At 41.4% G+C, this 26,360-nt stretch overlaps 6 protein-coding genes across 9 annotated transcripts; 5 read left to right on the top strand and 1 right to left on the bottom strand.

Moving 5' to 3' along the window:
• The first annotated feature begins 8 nt into the window (after positions 1-8).
• On the top strand, positions 9-3,782 carry drc3 (dynein regulatory complex subunit 3). Its single transcript, XM_077620010.1, has 13 exons — positions 9-276; positions 347-546; positions 614-730; positions 935-1,101; positions 1,188-1,343; positions 1,482-1,601; positions 1,676-1,788; positions 1,876-2,050; positions 2,617-2,745; positions 2,810-2,880; positions 2,978-3,101; positions 3,194-3,325; positions 3,418-3,782. Exons 2-13 carry the CDS (start codon positions 363-365, stop codon positions 3,511-3,513), a joined length of 1,584 nt encoding a protein of 527 aa, XP_077476136.1. The 5' UTR covers positions 9-276; positions 347-362; the 3' UTR covers positions 3,514-3,782.
• tbl3 (transducin beta like 3) lies at positions 1,397-21,099 on the bottom strand. Of its 4 annotated transcripts, XM_077620003.1 has the most exons (26): positions 20,886-21,049; positions 20,706-20,757; positions 20,498-20,593; positions 20,389-20,436; positions 20,146-20,287; positions 19,986-20,070; positions 19,733-19,903; positions 19,513-19,588; positions 19,324-19,420; positions 19,026-19,246; positions 18,808-18,949; positions 17,857-17,915; positions 17,658-17,764; positions 16,838-16,973; positions 15,823-16,062; positions 15,674-15,744; positions 15,074-15,230; positions 14,912-14,970; positions 14,279-14,382; positions 13,766-13,837; positions 13,495-13,653; positions 13,159-13,252; positions 12,816-12,981; positions 2,275-3,057; positions 1,889-2,154; positions 1,421-1,554 (listed from the first exon to the last, which is right to left on the bottom strand). In XM_077620003.1, exons 1-24 carry the CDS (start codon positions 20,915-20,917, stop codon positions 3,037-3,039), a joined length of 2,607 nt encoding a protein of 868 aa, XP_077476129.1. In that variant the 5' UTR covers positions 20,918-21,049; the 3' UTR covers positions 1,421-1,554; positions 1,889-2,154; positions 2,275-3,036. The 4 variants fall into 4 exon arrangements, with proteins under 4 accessions (XP_077476128.1, XP_077476129.1, XP_077476127.1 ...); XM_077620002.1 differs by having other exon boundaries at positions 1,397-1,554; positions 1,889-3,057; XM_077620001.1 differs by lacking the exons at positions 1,421-1,554; positions 1,889-2,154; positions 2,275-3,057 and adding an exon at positions 21,056-21,099 and having other exon boundaries at positions 12,188-12,981; positions 20,886-20,961.
• Positions 3,970-6,920, top strand: gid4 (GID complex subunit 4 homolog). Its single transcript, XM_077620009.1, has 6 exons — positions 3,970-4,364; positions 4,927-4,986; positions 5,379-5,486; positions 5,570-5,671; positions 5,740-5,870; positions 5,966-6,920. Exons 1-6 carry the CDS (start codon positions 4,140-4,142, stop codon positions 6,027-6,029), a joined length of 690 nt encoding a protein of 229 aa, XP_077476135.1. The 5' UTR covers positions 3,970-4,139; the 3' UTR covers positions 6,030-6,920.
• Positions 8,893-12,187, top strand: noxo1a (NADPH oxidase organizer 1a). The gene is made up of 8 exons (XM_077620011.1): positions 8,893-9,055; positions 9,140-9,220; positions 9,296-9,359; positions 9,437-9,620; positions 9,974-10,164; positions 10,251-10,364; positions 10,439-10,556; positions 10,705-12,187. The coding sequence occupies exons 1-8, from the start codon at positions 8,993-8,995 to the stop codon at positions 11,873-11,875; spliced, it is 1,986 nt and encodes a 661-aa protein (XP_077476137.1). The 5' UTR covers positions 8,893-8,992; the 3' UTR covers positions 11,876-12,187.
• Positions 21,100-21,133: 34 nt separating the features above from the next.
• On the top strand, positions 21,134-23,395 carry rnf151 (ring finger protein 151). Its single transcript, XM_077619999.1, has 4 exons — positions 21,134-21,554; positions 21,860-22,029; positions 22,102-22,198; positions 22,829-23,395. The coding sequence occupies exons 1-4, from the start codon at positions 21,552-21,554 to the stop codon at positions 23,273-23,275; spliced, it is 717 nt and encodes a 238-aa protein (XP_077476125.1). The 5' UTR covers positions 21,134-21,551; the 3' UTR covers positions 23,276-23,395.
• Positions 23,396-23,828: 433 nt separating this feature from the next.
• rps2 (ribosomal protein S2) lies at positions 23,829-26,059 on the top strand. The gene is made up of 7 exons (XM_077619725.1): positions 23,829-23,855; positions 24,111-24,248; positions 24,339-24,428; positions 24,917-25,024; positions 25,095-25,428; positions 25,694-25,785; positions 25,932-26,059. The coding sequence occupies exons 2-7, from the start codon at positions 24,114-24,116 to the stop codon at positions 26,010-26,012; spliced, it is 840 nt and encodes a 279-aa protein (XP_077475851.1). The 5' UTR covers positions 23,829-23,855; positions 24,111-24,113; the 3' UTR covers positions 26,013-26,059.
• Positions 26,060-26,360: the final 301 nt, after the last annotated feature.

The following is a 26,360-nucleotide window of genomic DNA, read 5'->3' as shown; positions in this document are numbered from 1 at the left end:
TGCTATCATTGTGCATTTTCATCCACGTAAACAAATCGCAAGGGTTTCGACTTGTTACACAAGTGTTATGATTACTGCAAATACTTTCAAAAACAGCTGCTTGGAAAGTTTACGTATGAGCTTCACCCAAAAAATGACATGTTACTTTGACGTATGAAGTTATTTTCGAGTGTACCTGAATGCAACACACGGTTGCTATGTGACAGGGCGTAAACAGTGAAAAGAGGAATGTGAATTTGATGTATTTTTTTACAAAAATATAACCTCGTTTTTCCGGTATGTATATCCTTTGCTAGTATAGATGACGATAGTACAAGTATAATAATGGAATGTTTTTTTAAATCAGGTTGGAACATAAAATCATGTTTGGCAGCAAGGAATCATCAAACATAAGCGGTTATCATGATAAAACCCCCATTTACATAGAAGATGAGATTTTACAGGAGGCCGTACTAGAGCAAGGTCTTAAAGATCAAGCTGAATACATTGCCAAGAGCGAAGGAATCCTCTTTGGCGAAGCCCGGCGTTTAAGTCTGGAGTATAGCAGTGAGTAGAAAAATCCAGAATTTCTGGTGTTGAATGTGTCAGATGAAATAGTGTTTTTCATCCCAAGACATACAGAAGATTGACCACTTGTGGGAGTTTTCAGCATTGACCAAGTTAAATCTGAACAACAATTTCATCAAGAAGATAGAATCACTGGACCATCTGGTTAACCTGACATGGCTCAGTAAGAAAAGCGTTCAAGTGTAAACAATGAAACAACTTGAAATGATAATAATGATGTCGCTCTGAAGTGAGTGTCAAAAGGTGCCAATTAGTACTTTTTAAATTGTTGAATCTATTTTGTTGAATTCCAATGTTATTTTTTTAAGTAGATCCAAGGACGTTGACCATAGAGTCCAATATTTCTTATTTCTGATTTGTTTTACAGATCTGTCATTCAACAACATCAAGAAAATCGAGGGTCTGAATAATCTTCAGAAGATGGAAGTGCTGAATTTGTCCAACAACCGAATTTCTCTCCTCGAAAACATGGACAACCTGGTGGAACTCACCGTATTAAGCATTGCAAACAACAAAATCACTCAACTAAACAATGTAATTAAACAGTCACATTGTTAAAAGAAAAAGAAAAAAAGATTTAGAAGCACTTTCCTAACTCTTGTCTCCTTCTGCACTTGAAGGTGGTCTATCTGTGCAAGTTCAAGAAACTCTTCACCCTTAATATTGATGGAAATCCCATTCCTGAGGAGAACAATGAGGAAAAATACACCCTTTTCCTCGCTGCCTATTTTCAACAACTGAAATTCCTGAACAAAATATTTCTTAATGAGGATATAGTGAGTAAAGTGTGAAGTGTTTTGGAATAAATCTCAGCCAATGTATCATGATCGAAAAGGACATGTGCGCATTTTTTGTGTGAAATCCGATTTATTTTGGATTTCAAAAATGATTTCAATTTTTCACTGTATGTGAAGAGAAATAGGGCGTCTGCAAAGTATAATCTCGACATTGAGGAGATGAATCAAGGCGAGCATCAGGCGCAACAAGCTGCGAAAGAAAAGCAACAAAAGGAAGCTATACTCCAAATGCATGAGGTGAATTCTATAAACACCTTTGTTTTTCCATCAAATCCCCTCCTGACATCTTATTCTTCTATTTGTTAATTAAGGATGCCTTTGTGGAGCAGTTAAATGGAGACTACTTGTACAGCAACATCATCCAAAATGATACAGAGCTAAGCAAACTATGCTGTCTACCCGGAGTGGATGAGTTACTTGAAGCATATCCTTTGTTGCCGTGACATCATCCTCACACGGATGTAAATTTGGAATGAAAATGTGTTATAAAATCTTGACTTTTCGTGTATACGTTCGAGACCCACCTGGTAGAACTGTGCAACCAGCTGTTTGAAGTCGGCTTGGTTGAGCATAAGCGAAGAGATATCGAAGTGAAGTTATTCTTCAGTCGACATCGTACGGATGTGAGCGATAGCCAGGCCAGAGCATCCAAAGTGTTGGCTGATTTTCAGCTGCAACACAAGCAGGTGAGCTGGACCAAAGATCTTGACACATTCCTATTTTGCAATAGGAAAGTTGCATGCAAAGTTCTCAGTCTGAACACTGATGGGTCGTTGATCTCTTTTTAAGTCTATGAAGCAAAACAGGCCAAGTCGTACATCCAAATAAATTTGGCACAACTAAACACACCTGGCTATAAAAATAATAAACGTAATCTGCAGGTGGGCATATTTTGATATGGGATATTTACATTGAAAGACGTCATACAAGACAGCCAAATAGTTTCCCTGTTTTACGTCCATTCTGAAACCACAAAAACGCTTCATTTTAAATAACAAGACACTAAAATTACCAAAAAAAGTATGGGTCATTTTATCCTTATTAGTTTGCAGTGGACATTCCTTAAATCCTCTACGGTATTGATGAACTTGAGGCTAATAGCTATCTACACTAGCCTTAGCATAGCAGCTTGGTCGTATCCCACTGTGAATGTTTTTTTTTAAATCTGAAGTTTTATCTTGTTCATCTCTATTAGCACTAGGAATTGAACGCAGATGTCTTTGGTGATTAAATCCTTGAAGGTCTTTTTTAGAGAATAAAAGACTTACAAGAGGCCCCAGATGATGAAAAGGAGAGCAAGAAGGACATCTGCCGTCAGGAAATCAACGTTATGTGTTTCAATTTAATGGCTGTGGAATTTCAACTTTACAGCTACATGGAGGTATGTGCAGTTTTCTACCTTTTCTCACAATTTAATCTAATGTAAACTGTCACCATTTTTCCAGGAAACGATCAAAAAGTTTGACAACAACATAACAGAGATGACGGGCAGCTTCAGTGAAACCGCTCAAGGAATATATCCTTCTTGTTGACGTTTTCATTTCATCCAAGCAGTGTTGTTGGGTAAACAAAACAAAAAAAATATATGAAATTTTTACTTAACTCAATTGCACATTTGTACATTGTCGAGAGCTGGAGGACAGCCATCATCAGCAGGTTACAAAAATTGCTGTCACAACATTGGAAGTGGTGGCTAAGGGGGAAGGTGAAGATGATTTGCCAGATGATGTTAGAATGGTAGGTTGTATACTATGTTTATGAATATAATGCATTTATTAAAAAAACACTAATAATATACTTTGACACCTGACTTTCTCCACATATTATAGCTATTCCTAGACAAAAACACAGTAATGGACACCCTGGCTGCCAGTCACGATAACCATCTACAAACGATCAATGACAGGGAAACTCAGATGGTTACCCGCGCGGAAGCCTGGAAAGTGGCCCTCATTAAAGAGGTAACAAACTGAAATGACACAAAATGTCAAGTTTGTGTTTTACAGATTGGTAATTTTTTTAATTTGTTTATATTTTGTTTATGTGGTTACAGATTGAAGACACAGAGCTTAAGAGGAACCGAATGCGGATCGCAGATATTCACCGATATGCAGATTGTTTGAGGGAACAGCTGAAGGAATTGAAGTAGGAATGCATTAGATTGGTTGTGGTCTCCGTTATAGCAGAATTTATTAATATGTAGTTATAAACTTTCGACAAAATCAAAAGACTAATCGCACTGATTTGTTTTCTTGATTTCTCTGTAAACAGCATAGATAAATGGAACTTATTTGTAGTTTTTTTTTTAAATATATCCGAAAACTTAAGTCAAATCTAAATGATAATACTATAAGCACATTTTAATGTTGTATATGTTTGATCTTTTCTGAATGAATGAAGAGCAGAATTAAACATTTTTATAAATAATTTTCAGAAAAGATGTTGTAATTGAACGTGTTTTTGACGCCAAACGTAAAAAAAAAACGTATTCTCGTTCATTGAAGATGTCATTCCTTTTTGAGCAGCGACTGTAAATTCTCGTCATTTTACTACACATCCCAGAAAGCCTTTTGGTCACACAGTAACCAATAAAAGAGCGGCCCAACCCTCCGTTTTGGACCAATCGGATTTGGAGAAACGGAACTCTCCATTCACATTCTTGCTGAGGTTGCCAGTCAAAAGGAAATTGTCTAAACTTTTGTATCTCGGGGACTTTGCACTGCCGGCGATCCCATCTTCCCCGGTGGCCGGAGCCATTGACTTGCTCCAAAGTTCATGACGGTAGCCGACGGCGAAACGTTACCGCTCGACATGCCTGTCCCGGCCGAGTGCTGCCTTCCCGCCGACGCGGCCTGCCCATCCCCGGGCTCTCTTATCCCCCCTGCCCCGATAAACGGCCAGCAGCCCGGGGTGGCCACGTCGTTCCTGTACAGCGGCTCCCAGTTTCGGGGATACCAGAAGAGCAAAGGGAACGCTTACGGCGTGGATGTTGTTTTGCTGGTAGGTTAAATGTTAAACTTTGAATTTGGGACATTTCTCTTGTCATTACAATGATATTATTTTTAGCTTCAGTTGCTAGGTAGCTTGCTTAGCACGTCAATTCCATACTAACATAGTGACCTAGTTCGTGTGACATTTGACATGTCAATCAAAAATGGTACTTTTGTTGTTGTTGTAACTTTATATAAATGAGCATGTGTTTTATTTTGTCATTCTAATCTTATTTTACGGTTTAAAAATGGCAAGAACTTTTAAACGAGGTGAAGTTAAAACAGCTTTTTTTATTCAACTGCAGCTGCATTAATAATAACAAATACAAGTACAACTGAGGTTGATGTATTATAACATCATTTAGAAGGAAAACAAACTGATATGAGCAAATATGAAAATTGTATAAAAAAAAATCCCAATGTTAAAGCAGAGTGAAAATATTCCAGTAATTGAAAATTCACTACTTTCTGGATATGATGCTTATCTTGAACGGACGTCCATCGGCGCCAATGACGGTGAATGATTTAACAGACAATCATTCAGACATTGAAATTGTTGGGTTTTTTTTCAGCACGTGACTCCAGAGGATTCTTACTTGTGTGGCTATCTGAAGATCAGCGGCCTGACTGAGGTAAATGAGTAGTAACAACAGCCGTAGTTATTTAATGGGATTTGACTCCGGACAGATGATGCAATGACGGTGAATCCCTCATTTCAGGGTGTACACTTGACCTTAGTTTGGCAGTAAAGTGTGTATCCATTTCATTATGCAATACTCTGTGGGGTGGAATGTTCAAGGGTTGGAGCCAAGTGGTGAGGTTAGGTTAGGTTGCACATTTGGGTTTTGCATGGAGGAGTGTTTACTTGAGCCACCAGCACCCGGATTCAACTCCCACATTATGTACCATTCTTAGGTGGTAGTGTTGAATTAGGAAAGAAGAAAACACACTTGAGCAACTTGAATAAAAATTCAAAGACAAGCTTATGTGTGCCTTGACAGATTCTTCCAATTTGCACTTGCAGGAGTATCCAACACTCACAACCTTCTTTGCCGGTGAAATCATAAGTCGAAAGCGACCTTTTTTAACCAGGAAGTGGGATGCCGACGAGGACGTGGACAGGAAGCACTGGGTGTGTTCCCGTTCTCCCGTAATGTCTTCTTAAGGAGTTTAACACTTTAAAAAAAAACTTTTGCCTGACTTTGCTTTTCTCAGGGGAAATTTCAGCCTTTCTTTAAAGTGGCCAAAAGCTTCAACTCGGACGACTTCGACTACGAGGCGCTGGACCGCAGCGATTACATCTTCATGAGATGGAAGGTTAGTCCCAATCGCTGGTTTCTAATTGCTCACGTTGACCCCGGGTGTTTGGTTTCTGGCACCCAAAGGAGCAGTTCCTGGTCCCTGATCACACCATCAAGGACATTAGCGGCGCATCGTTTGCTGGATTCTACTACATCTGCTTTCAAAAGTCCACCGCCACCATTGAAGGTTACTACTACCACAGGAGCTCGGAATGGTTAGTTAGGACATCGATGGAGGAAACGTCGTAATTCTTAATCATGTTTCGGCGCCCCGCGACCACCCGACTGACCGTTTGAATCTCTGTTGCAGGTATCAGTCCCTAAACCTGAGCCACGTCCGCGAGCACAGCATGCCCATTTATGAATTCCGCTGAAAAACGCCCCGCGAGAGTGCGTTTGTCAAGGAGCGCCCGGCGCATATGCTGGCCCGGTTTTTCCAGTGGGATGCAAAATGGCTTAAAAAAAACCAAAAACAAAAAAAAAACAAATTCCAAACTCGGATGTGGAGCGAACTGCTCGCCGCCCACAATGGAAGCCGCTCGGAGACCCCCGTCGCAAAGCGTTGCCTCGTTCCAGAGGAGGACTTTGGAGGAAAGAAGCGAAGGCCGACGGACAAGACAAAGAGGCGTCCAATCAAAAGCGTCCGCGAGATCTGTTGTCCATCTTTTAATTTGTGCCTAGGGTTTGATTCCAACTCAACCCTTTTACTACTCTTTAATTACAAAGTTTACTGCACCATTATAATGTGGTTTTTAGTGAAAATTGACAGAGCTATTTGTGCAATATAACCTTCATTTGTGTGGAATTTTAAATCAATTCCTCTTGTGCCATTAATTTATTGAACCTACATTGTGATGATGGTGCAGGAAAAAAAATGGAATCCTCTCTATGCAAGACTTAATTTCTTTTGTCAAACGAGGATTATTAACAAAAGTTGATCATGGAGAAAGTACATACAATATACTATATTTTTTTAATCCTTTGTGAAAGATTAAGAAAGTGATTAGATTTAACATTCCAGTTGTGCGGTGAAGTTTTTAGGCACAATGGTGACATGCGCAAATATTTTTAACCCTGACAACAAATAGAAGCAGCAAAATGTTGGCTACCTCAAAGTTATTTGGAGAAAAAAAAAATACTTGCAGTGTTAATATCTCTATGGAAACATAAAAAAACTTATTCCAAACTTCCTGGTGTTTGATTACTACAAATTGAAAGCTGTTGAATTCATATGAAATAATCATTAAAAGACAACTGATCACTCACTTGACAGTTTCTTTTTGTGAAACTAGTCCACTAGATGTCACTAACTCAGCATTCATTTAACATTTTTATGTACCAGATATTTTTGGTATACTGTATGGGAATTTAGTTCTGTAGTTCCACCTCAGCATTTTAAAAATCTGGCTGCCACGAACAACGGCAAGCGTCAAATTTCTTTTAACGGGGCAGTCAGCAATCATTTGCTAACCGCCAATCACAGTATAAAATGATCTTTCATGGCCAGATGGATTAAAACCTGGTGTGCACATGTGTGTATATATATAGATATATATACACACACACACATTTGCTCCATATCTAAAATCAGGAAATTCACTTTTTATTATTAAATGTTGGGGAATAGCTTTCACTATTTAATGCAGCTGGTACTGGTAAAACAGGACTCAATTTGGGATATTTATATATTCACTTGTCCACTTACTGGTTTATCAAGTCACTTCTACCAAGTTTGGCGGATGAGCACACCGGCAGCGTGCTATTTGAATCTAAACAATGTTTGGTGGCCATGGATACGGACAGGAAGGGGAAACAGACTTTGCGGCTACGCATCGTCGGTATGGAGGAAGCAACGCCATAATTGTGCAGAGCATTTTCGCGGAAAAGCTCACCTGAGATAAGCAACTCGGAGTTGACGGACACATCCAGACGGCATCTATTTTTACATCAATTATTTGTGTAGTAAAGCTCTGCCAAAGGGGCATTTAGAACAGTCGTTATATGCAAATGAAGAATGACGGCTACCATTTTACTTCACTGAGTGGGTGGGATTTTTTGGAGCCCTCAATTAACTGATTTATGACAAGGTTCTCTTGCCATCTGGCACACCAGGAAATCGAATCAAACATCTGGCAAAGATGAAGGGGAGATTTTGTTGGTTAAGTTTAATTGAGATTGACAAAAAACAAAAGGAACGCTTGTACAGTATCGTGTGTTATTAATAGCTTTGTTAGTCAAAAGTAGGCGGAGTGTAAATGATCACTTTCATTTATATGAATTAACGCAATTTCTAAAAAAGGGTTGCTTTGACAAATTGTTTATTAAACAAATCGACAATTATTTTGATACTTGGAACTTCAAAATTGTGCTAATCCCCAGCCGCAAATTTGATCTTTATTATGGATGTAATTCTTAATTTTGGCATTTTTAAAATGTTTTTTAATTTATACAAGGAAAAATACTACTTTGCTTTTTTTTGCTTATTTTTTTATTTAAAAAAAATTCTAAATCAAAAAACAAAATGGCAAATGATACTTTTTTGAATTCATGTAGTTTTTCCATTACAAAAGAAAATGTAACTATTGATTACTTTTTTTCCTTGATGAAAGCAGTCTGTTTATATCTGTAATGAATCAAAATGAGTGTATTTGCTTTTGTTGGGGAAAATAGTTACATGGTCAAATAAAAGCTTTTAAGTTAAGGATTATTTGTTAAAAATTATAAAAATGTATCATAAACACTATACATCAATTAAATATAAACAAGATTAGGAAATCATTGTGTTCTATTTCATGTTTCATCTCAGCTTCATTTGAAATAGGGTCGTGTATACGATATTAGTTTACAAATTGCAAAAATGACAATTATTTGAAGATGACAATAATCATGTGTTAAATTCATTCCATGACCAAACTTTGGTTACTTCAACCTATCAAGTAATCATGTCTACTTCCTCAGGGACTTTTTCAACACACTTCGTTCAAGAGATGTTACAACCTATTATTTTATTATCGGAAGCTCTGTTAAGATATTATTGAATTAGTGCAGAAATTACGGTATTTGATTGAAATTGGATTGCAAACTCTACTTTCCTGGCCAAAAATCTGGAGTGGAGTATTTTTCCCTTACTGGTAGTTACAGGATTACGTAAAAAAATGGACTTTCCCAATTGTGTTCTAATTGCTACAGTTGTGTCAGATAGCCACACCTGCGCAGGAGGAGGACGTATAAATGCCACTCGGGAGCATCCGTGTGTCGCATTACCAAACATTGAGCGGACGTGGCCGCCGTCAAGAGTCGCTGTTGCTGGCATTAGACGTCAGACTTTGGAATAGTCATGTCGCAGAAATACCCCATTAGCATCCGGTTAACCGGGGTCATGGAGAAGGACAAGAAAAAGGTAGGCTTTCCAGATTTTCTAGGTAAATTCTATCACTTGCGGTTCAAAACAATAAAGTTGTAACGCGCGACTGACTCTTTCCAGATGTACATCACCTCGGTTCTTTGGTCGGACGAGGAAGAAATTCTCATTTACAGGACCGTTGAGGACTTCAAGAAAATGCATGTGAGTGAAAAGAAATTGGAGTTCGCCGACGTCATTGTTTTGTGGCTAAAAGTGACATTCTGGCTCAATTCGCAGAAGTTGCTCAAGAAAGCGTTTCCCGGCTCCAAAAAATCGGAAAGAATGGTGCCGAAATTTAAAGGTATTTGCTCATCACACTGGCGCCGCCTCCCAATGGGGTGGCCACCAGACTTACGTGGGGGTCGCTCGTGCTTCTAGTGACAAAGACGGCTAAAGCCGGGCAGAAGAATGGCAGCACCAAGTCTCTGAATTACCTGCAGCCGTTGCAAAACTACTGCAATCAGTTGCTGAGCTGCGATCCGCAGGTCAACCAGTCGGTTCACCTCATCCAGTTTCTCCACCCCAAAAATGAGGAACTGCAGCCAGAGTACTCTAAGAACAGGTATGTTTGTTTGACTGACACAAAAATAGCACTGAAGTCACGAGTAACAGATTAACCACTCAAGAGCCGTGCCCTCGAAAGCACTTTCATCCAAAACTCGAGAGCAAAATTCTTCTCGCAGGGCTAAGAATGTTCCCAAACAGCGAGACATTTTTGTGTTAATTGCTGAAAGGGCTCCCTCCATTCATTTATACCTATGGGGCCTTTGCCAGTTGACTTTAAGCCAAAAGTGGTGTACGTGACCTTGACGACAGCCAGCCTCAGGGCACGTGGACAAGGAAGCACTCTCACCTACAGACAATTCAAGAGTCTTCAAATCAAGCATGTTTCAATCTGATCTCACTCTCTTGCAGCATCATAATCACGCCTCCCGAGAGCCAAGCTCGTCAGGAGCAAACCTTCAGCCAAGGGGGCAACGTGACCCAGCCCTTTGCCACGGAGACGTACAGGTGCGTGGCCCCCTACGAGACCAAGGACACCAAGAACAAGCCGTTCAAAGTTGCGCTGGATGAAAAAGTGGACGTGCTCATCAAAGACAAAGCGGGTTAGCCGATGGACTTGCTCAACCTTCAATCAAAATATTCAAAATTGCCGACCGGTTGTGACGTTTGGCTTTCTGGTCGATTTCAGGCTGGTGGCTGGTGGAGAATGAAGACAAGTGCATGGCTTGGTTTCCCGCACCATATCTGGAGAGGACAGACGACGAACCAGAAGAAGACAATATCGATGGACTTCCCGAAAGAGGTACGGAATGTACACCCAGTAGACTCCTTGCATTTTTCTATAAAGATGTCGTTAAAATGATCTGTCCCCATCAGGATTGTTTTACACCGTAATCAAGAGCTATAAATCCACCAAAGATGATGAAATAACAGTAAGCATCGGGGTCGCCGTGGAAGTCCTGCAGAAGTCAGAAAACGGCTGGTGGCTCATCAGGTATTTTAATCCTTGAAACCTTTTCAAGTGAATGTCCTTATTACAACTTTACGACCAGTAATGTAACATACAAGATAATAACCCCCGTGTCTGAAAATGTAGTTTTTTTTCCTTCAAAATATTAACCAAGATATTTGGTTTTCCACAGACACAAAGGAAAGGCAGGCTATATTCCCAGCATGTACCTAAAGCCCCCAAGCCAGACCCGCATGGTAGGTGGCCAGATCGGGCGCAGTAGCCCCACCCTCCTGAATCCCACCAATCTGGCGGCGCAGTCGCAATTGATGAGCCGCTCTCAAGACAATCTGCAAAGCCCAAACTCTGCTAGGGCCGCTTCCCCCAACCTCCTCCAACCCCAGAGCAAGCAATTGTCCAAATCCACCGAGATCCTAACCCTACCCGCGACCACCCGGCCACCGGTCCCCAAGCCGGCGGTGACCTTACCTCCCAAGGCGAGGCCCGTCCCTCCAAAACGCCCCGCATCCCCCGATGCGAGACAGCTCTCATTTCCTGACGAGAGACAAGCCCCGCCCTCCAATGAAAGACGACCCTCACCCCCGAACACGAGACCATATTCCCTTCCTAACGCCAGACAAGTGCCACCGACCAACGCAATGTACGTCCCTACGCCCATCATCATGGTGGACACCGAAGCAGATATCGATCTTCCCCTCAGCCTGATTGGCGATAGCGAGGACGAGTTTACAAGTGACAGCGAGTTCAGCAGCGACGAATTCAGCTCTTCCTCACCGAGCACGACCCTGAGCATGAGCACCGACGACTACCGCCTCCGCCGGAGCCGCACACCCGAGCCACCACCGAAAAACACCCTATACCCCGAAAGCAGCAGAATGATGCCAGCTATCTCCGACCCGAACCTCTTCCAGAGCGTCTCGGCGCCCAGGGCCGGCATGAGCACCGATGACTACCGCCGACCGCCCAAAAGCCGCACCCCTCCACCACCGGTCCGAAACACCCTAAGCCCAGAGAGCGCCACGGCGGGCAGAATGGCACCCTCTATCTCAGAATCGAACCTCTTCCAGCACGTCAACCTGAGCATGAGCACCACCGACTACCGCCTACCACCCAAAAGCCGCACGCCTCCGCCACCATCCCGAAACACCCTAAGCCCAGAGAGCGCCACGGGGCCCAAAATGGCGCCCTCCGTCTCGGACTCGAACATTTTCAAGAGCGTCTCAGCGCCCAGGGTGCCACCCAGGCCACAAACCAAGGAGATCCTCAACCGATGCACCACAATCACCCGCAAGAACGCCAATCGATCTCCTAGCCCGACACAGACTCCCATACAGAGTCGGTAGAGAGAGAATTAATTTGAACTACTTGGTCATGTGTATTTATCGTTTTGTACTAGAAAGATTGTGAGGCCCTTTGCACCTAACTCATATTAAAAAGGGAAAACAAAATGTATCAATCTGGCTTTTTCTGTCTCTCCTGGGTATATTTTCCATACTGGAAAACTTTTGTTATGCCTTATATGCATTTAGACAGGGAGCTTCATTATACGTGTATCCAAACATTTTTGTTTAAGCTGAAAAAATGTTTAAAATAGTTTATGGGGTGTGTTGTGAATGATTTGTTTTGAACTAAATAAAAGACTAATGATTCAGAAACTTGGTCACAGAAAATGTCTTCATTTTCAACCCTCGGTGATTAAATAATTTTACAGTAGAAACCGTGCAACAGGTCAACTATTCGAATAAGCCAGTGAAGAGCCATAAGAGGGGTGCACACCTGAAAAAAATGTTGGGTCTCCATCCTTATTCCGTGTATAAAAACAATTTCAAGTCACTGATCCTCTCATATAAAATACAGCCTTTTTCATTTTAATAATAAAGCAATAAAAGCACATCATTCAATCTTTGGCTGCCATTGCCCACGAGAGATCAAAAGTCTCCGAAAGTTTTGTTTTGTTTAATACGCCATGTAGTAACTATTTCTGTGCTCTTAGCTACAGAGAAATAAACAAGGCAAAAAATCTTTTAACTGTACAATTAACATGTATTCAGGCAAAAAGCTCGGTTCACTGTAGCTAATAAGAAAAGTTGACCCTGCATGGTTACTTCATGTCAGTCAGCTAGTGATAGTAGAAGCTTGTGAGAAAGAGGTAGTCGAGAGATGATTTACAGGTTTCACTGTAATATGAGCCCGCTCTTCTTCGTCCACGTCTTCCTCATCAGAACTCTGCTGGCTTTCTGCATGGTGGTTGCCATTTGTGTCAGCTTTCTTGGTGGCACTCACCTCTTCATCATCACTGTCATCATCGGGACAATTTGGATGCTGGTTTTCGTCCTCGTCCTCATCCCCATCGGGGTTGTTTTGGCTATTCTTACACCCCACAGTGTCGATCATAAACAGGGGTTCAGGGCCCAGAGGTGTGGTGTCCATTTCCTCATCTTGGTCCATGCTAGAAGAGAGCATTTGACATTATATCTGGTGAGAACGTTAAAAGACAATAGTAGTATCTCAGTTGTAATTTTGTTAGCGCACAAACAACTATAAGGTTGTCCTTACTTAATGGAGTGGTAAACCTTTGTTTGATGGTTAAATGTCACAGTAACTGAAAGTAAAGACCTTCCCTCACCTGGTCAGTTCTCCAGCTACTCTCATCTTCTGCCACATGTAGTTCAGGAACATAGACGCCTGCAGCAGACGGCCAATCCTCTGCATGTGTCTCTCTAAAGGTAGACAAAGCCACTTTAGGAGGCATCATCAAGTTTCTATTTAGGCCCAAATACTATGGAATTCCCTAAACCTGAGGTGTCAACAAACAGCACCTTCAATGCTAGTCAAACCGACTCTGACATCCCCTGTCCTAAACCCAGAGAAGCTACTTCTCTGCGTAATTACTACACTCGTCTGGATTTCAATCAGCTTTACCGCGGCCGCTCCTTTCTGTTCCCCCTGGAAATTTGCTGACCTGTGTACGGTATAAGGCCCTCCACAACGCTACGAGCGCCCTGGTACTGCAACAGTTCCTCAGGTGGGAGGTGAGTGAGCAGAACCCTGAGGACAACCTGGGCATCCAGACAGTTCCTTGCATTGGTGTTCCATACGCCACAGTAGCGCAGGAGCGCCTCTGAGGAAGAAAGAATATTATTTAATACCTTTGAAGCAATGCATTTGTGTGTCAAAAACTTGTCCCAGTCTGGTTAATGTGCTATTTTGGTGTACAGGAAACTTTCGGTTACCTTTCTGATCTGCCCGAAGTTTCAGAACTGTCTTTTCCAAAACTTCACTGCTTTCTTTCTCCTCTCGGATTGCTACAGAAAACAGATATTGATTGTAACATGTCAATTACCACCGTACCAAAAGGGTTTCCATCCATATTTGCGAAACTGTCATATCCGCATATTTCACATCTTTTTGCATTTGCCAATTTCAGTGTTAAGCAACGCCGTCCGTGTGTGTCAAGGTAAGAACACTAAAGAGAGCAGGAACCTGTGGAACCAGATTTTTCACAAATGAGGATATGAGATCCAGCAGCTAAAAACACAAACAAATCAAGTAGTAAAGATGAACCCCTTATAGGGTATATGTTTAACTCTTTGTCTCCCATTGGTGGGGTGGAGGTCCTATCCCAGACAATTACCACCATCAATAACAGCCAATGACTTAACTGTATTTTGGATTTTTGTACTCTATAGCTTTATTCATGTGTTGAAGAAAGAGATCAACTTTAAACGGGTTAGGCTATTAGATACCTTTAATTACAGACAGCACTGTGTGAGGCTGGTCCAATGAGATGGCGAGGCCCAGAGCTTTCAAGTACTTCTTTTCATGGAGCAGGTTGGACAACTCCTGCTGCCTTTAACACACACACATCAAAAGTATACTTAAAAAAATGTGTACAACAAGGAATTTTACTTTTCGAAAGATGAAATTCATTGATCATCTGTTAAATTTTTGTCAGTTGCCATTCCCAAAACAAATGGTTGTGAGAAAACGTAGCTGAATGACATTGACGTGAAACTATGTTCAGGTTAAAAGAAGGAAGTAATTCAACCTCCGTGTGATGACAAAGATCACGTCTGTTGTTGTGATTTGCACAATGTTGGAAAAAGATTACGCAACCTTCATCTTATACAACCTTGATTGACACTGAGTGCATGCAAGCGTGTAACTTGTAGGTATGCAGGCCACCTGTCAAGTTCTCAGTCCCAATTATTGTCACGTTAAATAGAAAAGCATGAAAATGGAAAACTTTGCCAAAAACGTTTCTTTAGTTATCGGGATATGGCAACTGTTGAAAACAAAAGGCGACCCGGTTGTTTGCAATTTTGTGCATGAAAAGTTGACTGGCTTGACCCAGTCTTGAAATGTAGATGGTGACTGACTTGATGATCTGATCCTCCTGCTTGGCCTGCTCCTCGGCTAGCTCCACTTCCGTCACATCCTGTTAATGAAAAGGCATATGCCATAACAAAAAAAAAAATCAGCATGACAACATTCAGTAAATTATAGTATTTGTAGTAGTATAGTACGCATCTATTCCTCACCGTCCAGACGATGATGTTGGAGTCGACAGAACCGGTCACCAATTTGTCATCTTTCCTGTTGCCATGGAGCCCCCAAATTTTGCCCTGGTGGCCGTCCAACGTCTTCACGCATTCGTTTGTCTTGATTGTCCACAGTTTGATCAGACCGTCCGAGCCACTGTGGAATTAATCGTAATCATCCATAATTTTTTTTTATTCCGTTCATCCATAAATCATTTACTCTTTATATCAGATAAATAATAGAGTATTTACTATACCTGCTCTTTTTAAAATTATTGAAATCGATCAAAGAGAATAACTTTTCCCGCTTTTCCCATTTTTCAATTTAAAAAATAATTCTAAAATGGACAATTATAAATTTAAACTCCTGTATTTTTACAAAAATTGCCAATTCACTTTACATATCAATTCTGGGTGTGATTAAAAATGTCCATACTAATATATTCTGTTCTACTAGGACTACTGCTCCATTCAGTAAGGTGTTCAAGACACATTCATTGCTCAACAAAAACAATGATTACAATAAGAGAAAGAACAAAAGACAAAGATGTACTAATCCGCATTAAGTAGGAGAATAAACTTGTGTGTTGTCAGACTTACCCACTGACCAACTGGGTTCCTCGGCTCGCAAAGATGACCTTCAGCACCGACGCGTCGTGACCTTCAAATGTCTAATCACAACACTAAAATTCATTTTCATGCTTTATAGCAGGCGTTGCAAAAATAGGGGAGGTGTCCCCCTTGCCTACCTTGAGACAGCTGAAGTCCTGCAGGCTCCACAGCTTGATGGTACCGTCAGCGGAGGAAGTGGCCAGGACCTGATCGACGGGCGAGAAGCACAAGGACCAGATGCCGCGCCGGTGACCCCGAAACACCCCCAGCAGGTGGAGGGTCCCCTGCCCCGCCAGCGACCACAGTTTAGCCGTGCGGTCCTGCGAGCCGGACGCCATCAGCTTGTCGTTGGGCGAAACGGCCACGCTGTTGACATCCTGGAAACGAAAGGTCATTTAGGATCGGAGCTTTGACCTTTTTATTTTTTTCTACTCACTGCTGAAGGCATTTACCGTAAGTAGGGGAAATCTAAGGGAGGTGGAGTTATGTGTTCGGCTACGTTATTTATGTTTGAAGGAGGTAAAAGGTCACAGAGGTCACCATTATGTCGGTGTTTTTGGATAAAGCAAAGAACAGAAAAATTGGATTATTATCAAATCTGCTGGATACGTTTGTAATATCAAATGGAAAAAGGGATCAAATTTGGGGTAATGAGTTCACAGGTCAGAAATATTTGTGTGAAAGATACATTTTTAACAAAAGAAAGTAATTATCATGAAATTGGGAGCATATGTTGATGAAAGAGAGGTGATTAAATTTCGGGGTGATGTGGTCAAAGGAATTTTGCAATAAGGCGACGTTTAATTTATTCTTTCAATTAATTACACCTTTGTCAGCCTTGGAATGTGTGTGTTCCAATGCAGTAATTTTCAATTAGTCATCGCTTAAGTAATGGAACAACATTTTTTTTGAGTGGGTGGCATTTGACGGCAATTGCCGAATAGGCACTTTTAGGCACAAAAAATCATATTTGGAATACTGAAATAGTTTATTTTCTACTTGTGAATGATTCACAAGCATATTTGATACTAGCCATCTTTTGTTCATTGTTCAGAATGAATCAATCACATTTTTAAAAAATCATGTTAAATGCCACAGATGGCAATGGATTGGACGTGTGTCGCTGTCGATGAGCGTGAAGCATGACCCTACCTTATCATGAGCATTCTCTGTTGTACGTGCGACCAGCTGATGCAAGTCTGCGGCTGCGTCAGATAAGTCTGCGGGGAGATCCCACACCTTCACAGTACAGTCCTGACTACCGGACACAAGGAAGGATGCTCTCAACCTGCACACACACAAAATAGGTCTAAGCAATGTAGCCTAACAAATGAAATCTCTGATTTTTAACACAAAAAAGGTCCATTTATAATAGGCCGTAGATCAGTGTTTGAGCAGTCGTCCCCCAACCCAAGGTTGTGCGATCGATTCCTCATTGGTTCGAATCCACAATGCTCCGGATAGTGTGTCATCAGTAGGTGAATAATGATATTTTGTCAAGGGCGATTTGAATGGTCTTAAGGTGGAAAATTGCTTTACAAGTATAAGTCCATTTAGTATTTACAAATGTTCCAGATTTTTTTTACCATGGTATAAAAGACAGAAAAGACACAAAAAAGTCCTTATCTCCCTCTATTGTGCGACACAAAACAAGTAAGGCAAACTCATTTACATGGAATGATCTACAAAAAAACTCATTGTTGGATTTCCATTCTCTCCTGCACCCTGGCTGACGTTTTAAGGTTCCATTCTCTTCTTGTTGGCACTAATTTTCCTCAATAATAAAAATAATAATATAAAATGTCCCTTATAATAATTTAAAAAAACCTGGAGTCTGCATTGCAATTTTAGTTTTGTTCATGAAAAACAGAAAATCAGATTGAGTCTTAGTGTTATTTTTAAAATCACTGAGAAAATCAATTTATCGAAATTCAGAACGCATTATTCCATGAGGACGTGTGCTTTGTGTTACCTGGAAAACGCAATGGACCCCAAGGCGTTAGCGTGGCTGGCACCGACGGCCACGCAGCGGACACTGCCACTAATGGCATCCATTTGCCACACACGCAATGACCGGTCCTGTTTTACGTATACACAGAACGACGGAAACTTTGTTAGCACCGTGACTTGAAGGAAAAATGTCATTGTATTTCACACAGGGGTGCGCTCACCTTTGCACAGCTCGCAAAGACAAAGCCTTTTTTGAACACGTCCAGTGACAAGATGGTATCTGTGAAGTGGGAAAGTTGACAATGAAGGATAACATTCCTTCATGTTGCTCATTCATCACAGTATTGTATTCATTCTAATGCCCAGCCTTGCGCAAAATAGTAGGAACAACACCCTGGATTCAGAATGACTGGGTGACGTCTTTGGTGGTGCCTTACAGAACTACCCTAATCTGTTTTCCAAAGTCTTTTTTCAAGGTATTTCCTGCTTGTGTCATGTTTGCACTCTCAGACCAACTAAAATAGATAGCAGGACGAGGAAATGGAATATATATTTGCAGTAAAAGATTTGTGCGGGTAAAAAACAAGACAGCAGAAGATTTGAGTTGAATTTAGGAAGTCAAAACAATCCTAATTTAAATCACCTATCCTCATTGGAGTGAAAAAAAGACTGATTGATTCGAGTTCAAATACAAAACATGTCAGTTCAAAACATTAAATTTAAAAAAGAAATCTGGCCAAATGTGGGTGGCAGGGGTTGGCAATAAATAATTGGTGGAAAATTGTTGCAGTATATTGCTATATTTTGATTAATTCCTTAAAGTGGCATCCCGAGGAATTTTAGCAAGTTCTAGACGTTCAATTATAAAAGTAGCCAGATGTGATAAATTTCCTTGAAACTTAGCGAGTTACACATCGATTTTCTTTGGTAAATTTGCAAAATATTAAAAACTGGATTTAGAAATATATTGCAATTATTTTCAATTATTAATTTATACGGGGAAAATGTAAATATATCTATTTTCTGAGGCCTAAATTAAAATATATTTATTTTGCAAGACAAACATATTCCTGACACAAAAATTAATATTTCCCAGGCAATCGTGGGTGAAAAAAATAAATAAAGTCAATTTCTTATTCGGATTCAGACACTGCCACCTGCTGGCAACTCACCGGAGTGCCCATAGAGGATCTGGCAGCTGTTGGTGAGCAATTCAAACACTTTGAGTTGGCAACTGTTGGTCGCCACCACAAGATGACTGTCATTCTGGCCGAGGAATTTCACGTCCAGCACCTCGTCATTGTAGCCCACAAACTACGAGAAGGAATTCATATGAGAATGACATTGAAAAAAGGTCATGCACTGTAAGCCTTTCCTTCTCAAGGCTCACCTGCTGCTGTGTGCTGAGAGCAGGAAGCTGGTAGAGCACAATGTTGTGCTCCGCCGTGACAGTGGCCAGCCTGGCGGACGCTGGCATATTAAGCAAGTATGTGAGACTGCGAGGGTCACCGTCATCTTTTTCTTCCCCCTCTGAAGGTAAACTGAGAGTAGACGGCAGAGGCTGGCAGTAGACGCAGCGGCTCGTACTGGCCTCCCACACTCGCAGCAGCCCTACGTAGTTTGAAAGAGTTCATGTCAGGGAAAACAGGCAGCGATCAGGATAAATAAAAAATAAATTAATATTCAACCTTTGCTGCCAGCTGTGATGAAATGTAATTCTTGGTTCTTGACTTGAATTTGAGAAAGGTCTAACGTCGCAGGCAGAATTAAAACACCTTCCACCGCCTGCAACCAAATGTAACATCGGAATGAAAAATTAAAACAAAAACAATTGGATGTATTGCCCCCTAAATATACAATAGCTGCCGGAGGCTTACCTCAAAGACGGGAACAGTCCTCTTTGCTGTCTTGCTTTTCAGATCCCAGACGGTGCAGATTTTGTCTCGCCCAGAGCTACAATTAAAACACAGGGAGAAATAACAGGGAAGGACAACAAATTAATTTCCTTCCTGTCAAAATGGAGTAGACGTCTTTCGCCTTCCGTGGGACCCGACGTGATAGCCCGACTCAACATTTGTATCGACTCAACATTTGTACCTGATCATGGTGTCGCCGTCGGGGCTGAAGCTGAGTGAAGTGACGGCGCTGTAGTGGCTTTCAAGGACGCACACCACCTGGCTGGTGCGCAGGTCCCAAAGCCGGATGCCGCAGTCCGTAGACGACGTGAAGAGCTGCAGACGGTCTATGTCTGGGTGGAACTCGACGAGGCTACGGCCATAAAAATGATCTTATTCTTTGTTTGTTTTCTTGCTTTTAAGTTTACAGCTGAAAAGATTATATTATCACTTACTGCACAACACCAGGAGGGCCCTTAAGATTATGGGTGCAATATTGCTTTACCACATCCCAAAGCTTGACAGTCCCGTCACAGCCGCCTACAGCAAATAAAAGGATAAACTCACCGTCAATGTGAATCCTTGAAACAACGAGGGCTTAATATTCATGCGGACCTGTTGCCAAGAGCGTGGAAGTGGAGTCAAAGGTCATACTGGCTACGGGAACCGTGTGTATGGCCTTCCACGAGCGAGTACACTGCGGTAGCCTCCAATCCCACTGCTTCAGAAGGAGAGCTCGGCTGGCCGTTACAAGCATCTGTGGACGGAAATGAAACACAAAACAAACTTAAGATATCTAGCGAGAAATAGGTATTGATTTTGTCTAAAATTGATGACACAACAAGTAAGCAAGATTACCTCATCATCACAGCTCAGCGCAAATGAAGTGATGTCTTCTTGATCATCCTGCACAAATGACATCGAATGAATAAAATGTTGTCACTGTCTGAGTGTGTTTTGTAATTACATGCTCAATGCTGTGGACGATCTTCCCAGTGCTGATCTCCAAAATGTTAACACGAGATCCACAGGTGCAAAAGATGTATTTTTCATCTTTGCTGATCTGTCAGAGAAATACAGCAAATGTGTTAAGTGTTTTTTTCCTCATTTGTCGTGTGAAATATGCTTTTCCCGCTTCAAAGTATGACAGTCCAATACACAATTTCTCTGATTACCTGGACTTTTCCTCCTTTGTAGAAAGGCTCTATCTTAGTTGAAATGGCAAAACTGTATAAATAAAAAATAAAAATCATTGGAAATACTTTTCTAGGTAAGACAATTATGTATTGCCGCAATTAGCCTAGCTTGACTTGTCGAATTATGGCACCACATCGTGCGACGGGAGTCAAACTTACTTTGTTTTGAAGTGTAAGTTGATATTTTCCATGTTTCTTGAGACACACGCTACCCCGCGTACACTTTCTCAATAACCTTGAAGTTAAATTGATAATATTTTTAGTAAGCACGTTGGCTCCAGTCAACACATCTTGCACGCATGTTGTTAGGTGCGTCGCGAGAATTGTACCTCATTACAGGGCAGGCTGCTGATTGGTCGGATCTGGTTGGTGCTGACGTCATATCCAAGCGCCAATCAATTGTTTACCAACATATATCTGCATGGCCAACTAATAACATTTTAATAATATGGCAAGTGTTATAAAAATATGTTTAGAAACATTATACAGTATCAAATAAAATATTTTAAGTTTGGATTTTGTGAAAATTGTCGATGATCTATCCAATGTTCCAGAAGTTGTTTCCTTTGTATAACTTCGGACATTCGGGTACCGTACAAAATTTGCCTGATGCCAGAACAACAGGGAGGGCCAAGTTACCATTGACAGTTCTCTGTTGCCATTTGTATGTATGTATGTATGGTTCCTCCCTCATGTTCTGTCAGGAATGTTCACGTATGCGTGTTTTGTCACGATAACACGGGTGTGAACGCACCGCCGTGACGTGGACCGATATGGGGTCCAGCCGCCCCCCTGGCATGGAAGCAAAATTTGAAAGGGAACATCATGGTGAGTAGGAAAAAGATTTCTTTTAAAATGATGACGAAATTTCCAACATATTCTTTAATCAACTTATATGCCAAATATATTTTTTTTGTCGTTTTAATATTTTTTGAGGCACTCTAGAATGTATTCTAGCTAATCTTGTCACATGTATTATCAATATTACACATACACTTTCTAATAAATACATGTGTAATCCATGTCCTAACTTGATTGAAATGAAATTCGTCACGTTAAGACTTTTACTTTTAAAGTGTAAAAAAAAAAGGTATGTGAAACCCAAGACTAATTGAGATTACTTTTCAATACAGATGGACGCCCAGGTGTCAACACAAAGTGGCGGCTATGACGTGGAGCAGTTTGTGGACACCCCTGACTACGATCTCATCTGTACCATATGCCAGGGGGTCCTGCGATGTCCCGTTCGAGCGGCATGCCACCACATCTTCTGCAAGAAATGTATTTTGCAGTGGCTCAAAAGGTACAAGCGAATGCCGGGTGAAGTGTTTCAAAATGACCACTAAATCATAGGGTTGTTATTTGTCCTTGTTAGACAGGAGACCTGCCCGTGCTGCCGAAAGCCAATTAACTCATGCATGATCTTCGTTATGTTCAAACTGAGTAAGTCCATAGGACGCCTGAAGATAAAGGTAGGTATTAGAAAGACTTCCATGTAGCACTGACTTGCTATCATTACCTCACAATTTTATTTGTATAGAGTTATTCAAATTTAACAGAACTCACAAGTGTGCAATATTTATCCTTATTGAAAAATACATATGACTGAAGTGTTACTGTGTCACTTATAGTAGTTGTGAAAGTTTTCTTTGTTTCCCCCCTGTCCAAATTGCACATAATATACGAAACCACAATGAAGTAATATTGATTATTTCATATTGCAATTTCATTATGTTATTACAGGATTTAATATGGATACCTAATCTTATTCATTCATAATTATGGGAGTGAATGATCATGTTTCATATTCGTTGACGAATGAATGAGCATGTTTAGCTACCTGTTGAATGTCTATGTCTATAACAGTCAATTGCATCCAATGAGTTAAAAAAATAAATACTACTAATAATGTTTTTTATAGATTAGTCTGGAATGTATTAATAGAATTTCTATTAATGCCTATAGGGAAAGATGATTTGAAATGTGCATTTTTTGTGTATGTCAAGTCAGTTTTTTTTTCACGTCAACAATTATAGAAAGAAATGACAACTCTTTATTTGCGTAATAATCAGGTAATATTGATTGTTCTTCGCGTTTTCCAGTGTAAGAATGAGATTCGTGGCTGCGCGGCTACATTTTCCCTCTCAGAGCAGTACTGCCACAGCCTGGGCTGCTTGTACGAACTGGTGCCCTGCCCGTACCCCGGATGCCGGGCGCAGCTCCTCCGCCGTGACCTGGAGACGCACGCACGCCACTGCGAGCACTGGCGCCAGCCGTGCCACATGGGCTGCGGCACGGTTCTCTCCCACCGCACGCGTGCTCAACACAACTGCTACATGCAACTCAAAGAGCAGTACCAAGCCAAGAGCAAAAACCATGCTGCCATCGCCACCGCCCTGCAGAGGAAGATGAGGAGGATGCAGAACACCATGGCGCACATGAAGAGGCAGATAGGGCTGATCTGTGAGGGTCTGCAGGCCATGGACGAGCTACATAAAGTGGATGAGGACTTGGGAGAGGGCAGCTCCAGAACCATGGAGACCAGATGAATTTATTCATTTCATTGATGTTGTGTAGTGGGATGTGCTGGTAGGTGGAGGAACACATGGATTTAGGTGAATTTGTAACATTTTTGCTGTTTGATATTGTCAATAAAAAATAAGTGCTAATGAATTGACTTATTGGACTCGGTAGTACTATAAAGAGGTAATACGATACGTGATTTAAGGGCAAAAACCGATCATTTTTCTAAATGACTGACTTTAAAATATGTTTAATCGTTTGAAAGAATTGGCTACAAACTTTAGTTATGTTAAGCCTGTATAGGCCAACAAGTACTTAGGAAAAAGAGGGGCAAGTCCTTAAAAAAAATTACAATAAAATACTAATTTTAGACCATTACTCTACATAGTAAAAATTCGTGTTTTTTAACTCTATCCCCAAAACATTTACCTTTTTAAGACAAACTAGTCCGTATAGCAAATGCGTATACGTACACAAAAGTTGTTGTGTAAAATTGCCACTAGGGGCAGTATAAAACAGGATCTTCTTTCAAAATATCGCGATGTTTCGTGCGAATAAAACCTTTTCCGGCCCATTCTCTGGCCTTCTTCCTGTAATAACGATCACGTAAGTCAAACGTGGTGCAGACATATTATATCTAAATCCCCTAAAATCTAACACATCCTCCTACCAAACCTACCGCTAATGTATAGAAACTCCCGTAAAGCGTTATAGTTTTGTTAAACCGATTATATTGCCTTGTTTTGTCATTTCTATTATACACATTTTCGCTCCATTGTTCCCATAATGATGGCGAATTGTACTCCCGTATTTTATGAAGTCTGAATTAATTTCACTTATGTGCCGTGTTTTATCCCTCAGCAAATGGCGGACGACGCCGGTGGTAGAGGAGGTTTTCGCGGAGGTTTCGGTGCTGGTGGCCGCGGTCGGGGCCGTGGACGCGGCAGGGGCCGTGGTAGAGGCCGCGGTGCCCGGGGTGGCAAAGCCGAGGACAAGGAGGTGAGTGGAGCTTCTGATTCGACTGTTAAAAGGAATTGTAACTGTCAATGATATAAAATACTCATTTTGAATTCAAATAATCTTACCTAGTGGGTGCCTGTTACCAAGCTTGGCCGCCTGGTTAAGGATATGAAAATTAAATCCTTGGAGGAGATTTACCTTTACTCGCTGCCTATTAAGGTAAGTTTGCTAAATTGTTTTGAATTTAAAATCAGTGCTATTGAGTGGTCTTGTTTCTATATGAACATGCGGATTGGACGTCTGTTGTTGTCAGTGGCATCTAATGAGTCAACTTGGCTGCATGGGAAAACCCTGGCCCCATGTTTTTGTAATTAAAATATTCTTACCATGAACATGTGGAACTAAAGTTTCTTTTTAAATCATTTTTTTAGTTAAAAATATTCCATTTTGATAAAAGCAATGATTGTATTCAAGAAATCAAGCCATTCATCATTCAGCATACTCTTGCATGAACAAAAACAACAAATGCTGTACATTTAATCTTTAAGGTGTCCCATTAAGAAAAAAAACATTGTGCTTTGTAATACAGTAGTTTTTGGTTTCTATACACTCTTGCAGTTAAAATGTAATTCCTAGAGGAACGATGTTTTTTTAATTATCCCATTAGGTGCTTAAAGCTACTAATTTCATGTGTTGTCTCCTCACAGGAGTCTGAAATCATTGACTTCTTCCTGGGTTCCAGTCTGAAAGATGAGGTTTTGAAGATCATGCCCGTCCAGAAGCAGACCAGAGCCGGTCAGCGCACCAGGTTCAAGGTGAGCCCCGTACCTTCATTACGTCACATCACAGCGGCGCTTCAGGTGTAAGCTCTACTCGTCTTCTCAGGCCTTCGTTGCCATCGGCGACTACAATGGCCACGTGGGTCTGGGAGTGAAGTGCTCCAAGGAGGTGGCCACCGCTATCCGAGGCGCCATCATCCTGGCCAAGCTATCCATCGTGCCCGTCAGGAGGGGCTACTGGGGGAACAAGATCGGCAAGCCCCACACGGTGCCCTGCAAGGTGACAGGACGCTGTGGCTCCGTGCTGGTGCGACTCATCCCGGCGCCCCGCGGTACCGGCATCGTGTCGGCTCCAGTGCCCAAGAAGCTGCTCATGATGGCCGGGATCGACGACTGCTACACCTCCGCCAGGGGCTGCACCGCCACCCTTGGCAACTTTGGTAAATATTTGCTCCTAGCTTGGTACAAAAACTCTTAAAAGCTTGGGTTTTGTTGTCTTTCTCCACTCTGCTCAGCTTCACCTTTGCCTATGGTGTTGTTGATGTACACTGGAGATAAATAATGGAGTGTTGTAAGTCATTTGTGGTGGAAAGACTGGTTTCTCCTGCTCCTCTTACTGGCGCTCAACACATTCTCTCAGAACAAGACATATCTTGGAAAAGTTTTCCAACCATGTTTTAACACATTTTTCCTCCCCTCTAACAGCCAAGGCTACATTTGACGCCATCTCCAAGACTTACAGCTACCTGACACCTGATCTCTGGAAGGAGACCATCTTCACCAAGTCCCCTTACCAGGTTTGGAATTAAGAAAAAAATGTCTATACATTAGCACAAAATGAAAGATTACAGCAGAATACAGAGACGAGCCCATGTGGAAGTGGGGTGTCTTGTCATAGGTGAATTCCAAACAATTGACCGCCCCCTTTTTGTATTTGTTTTAGGAGTTTACCGACCATCTGGCCAAGACTCACACCAGGGTGTCAGTGCCGAGAGCCCAACCTGTCCCGCCGGCAACTTCCTAAACTTTTTGTGCAGCAGAACTGTTGAAATAAAAGTTCTGTAGAAAACACTTGTCTTTGCTGCTCATTTGGTACTGAAATTAATTAATTTATGCTGTAATAATGAAAACCCTCAATAGTGAGAATAAGTATTCATATTTCTTGAATTTTTCTAAAGGTTACCTGCCAAGCATTCCCTGGAACTCATTGTGCTGTTTTTATAATAGTTTCAGCCACATGGGCTATCAGTGGCTGCCCCCCCAAAAAATATATACTTCATGTCATCAGTAATCAAAACAGAATTCTGGGTAACTTGCATGGCAGTGACAGTAATGCATGGTTCTAGGGTCTATATCCAAGTATAGCAACTAT

This window comes from Stigmatopora argus, chromosome 14 (genome assembly GCF_051989625.1).
Source record: "Stigmatopora argus isolate UIUO_Sarg chromosome 14, RoL_Sarg_1.0, whole genome shotgun sequence".
Lineage (NCBI taxonomy): Eukaryota > Metazoa > Chordata > Actinopteri > Syngnathiformes > Syngnathidae > Stigmatopora > Stigmatopora argus.
This window is presented reverse-complemented; position numbering and strand designations above follow the sequence as displayed.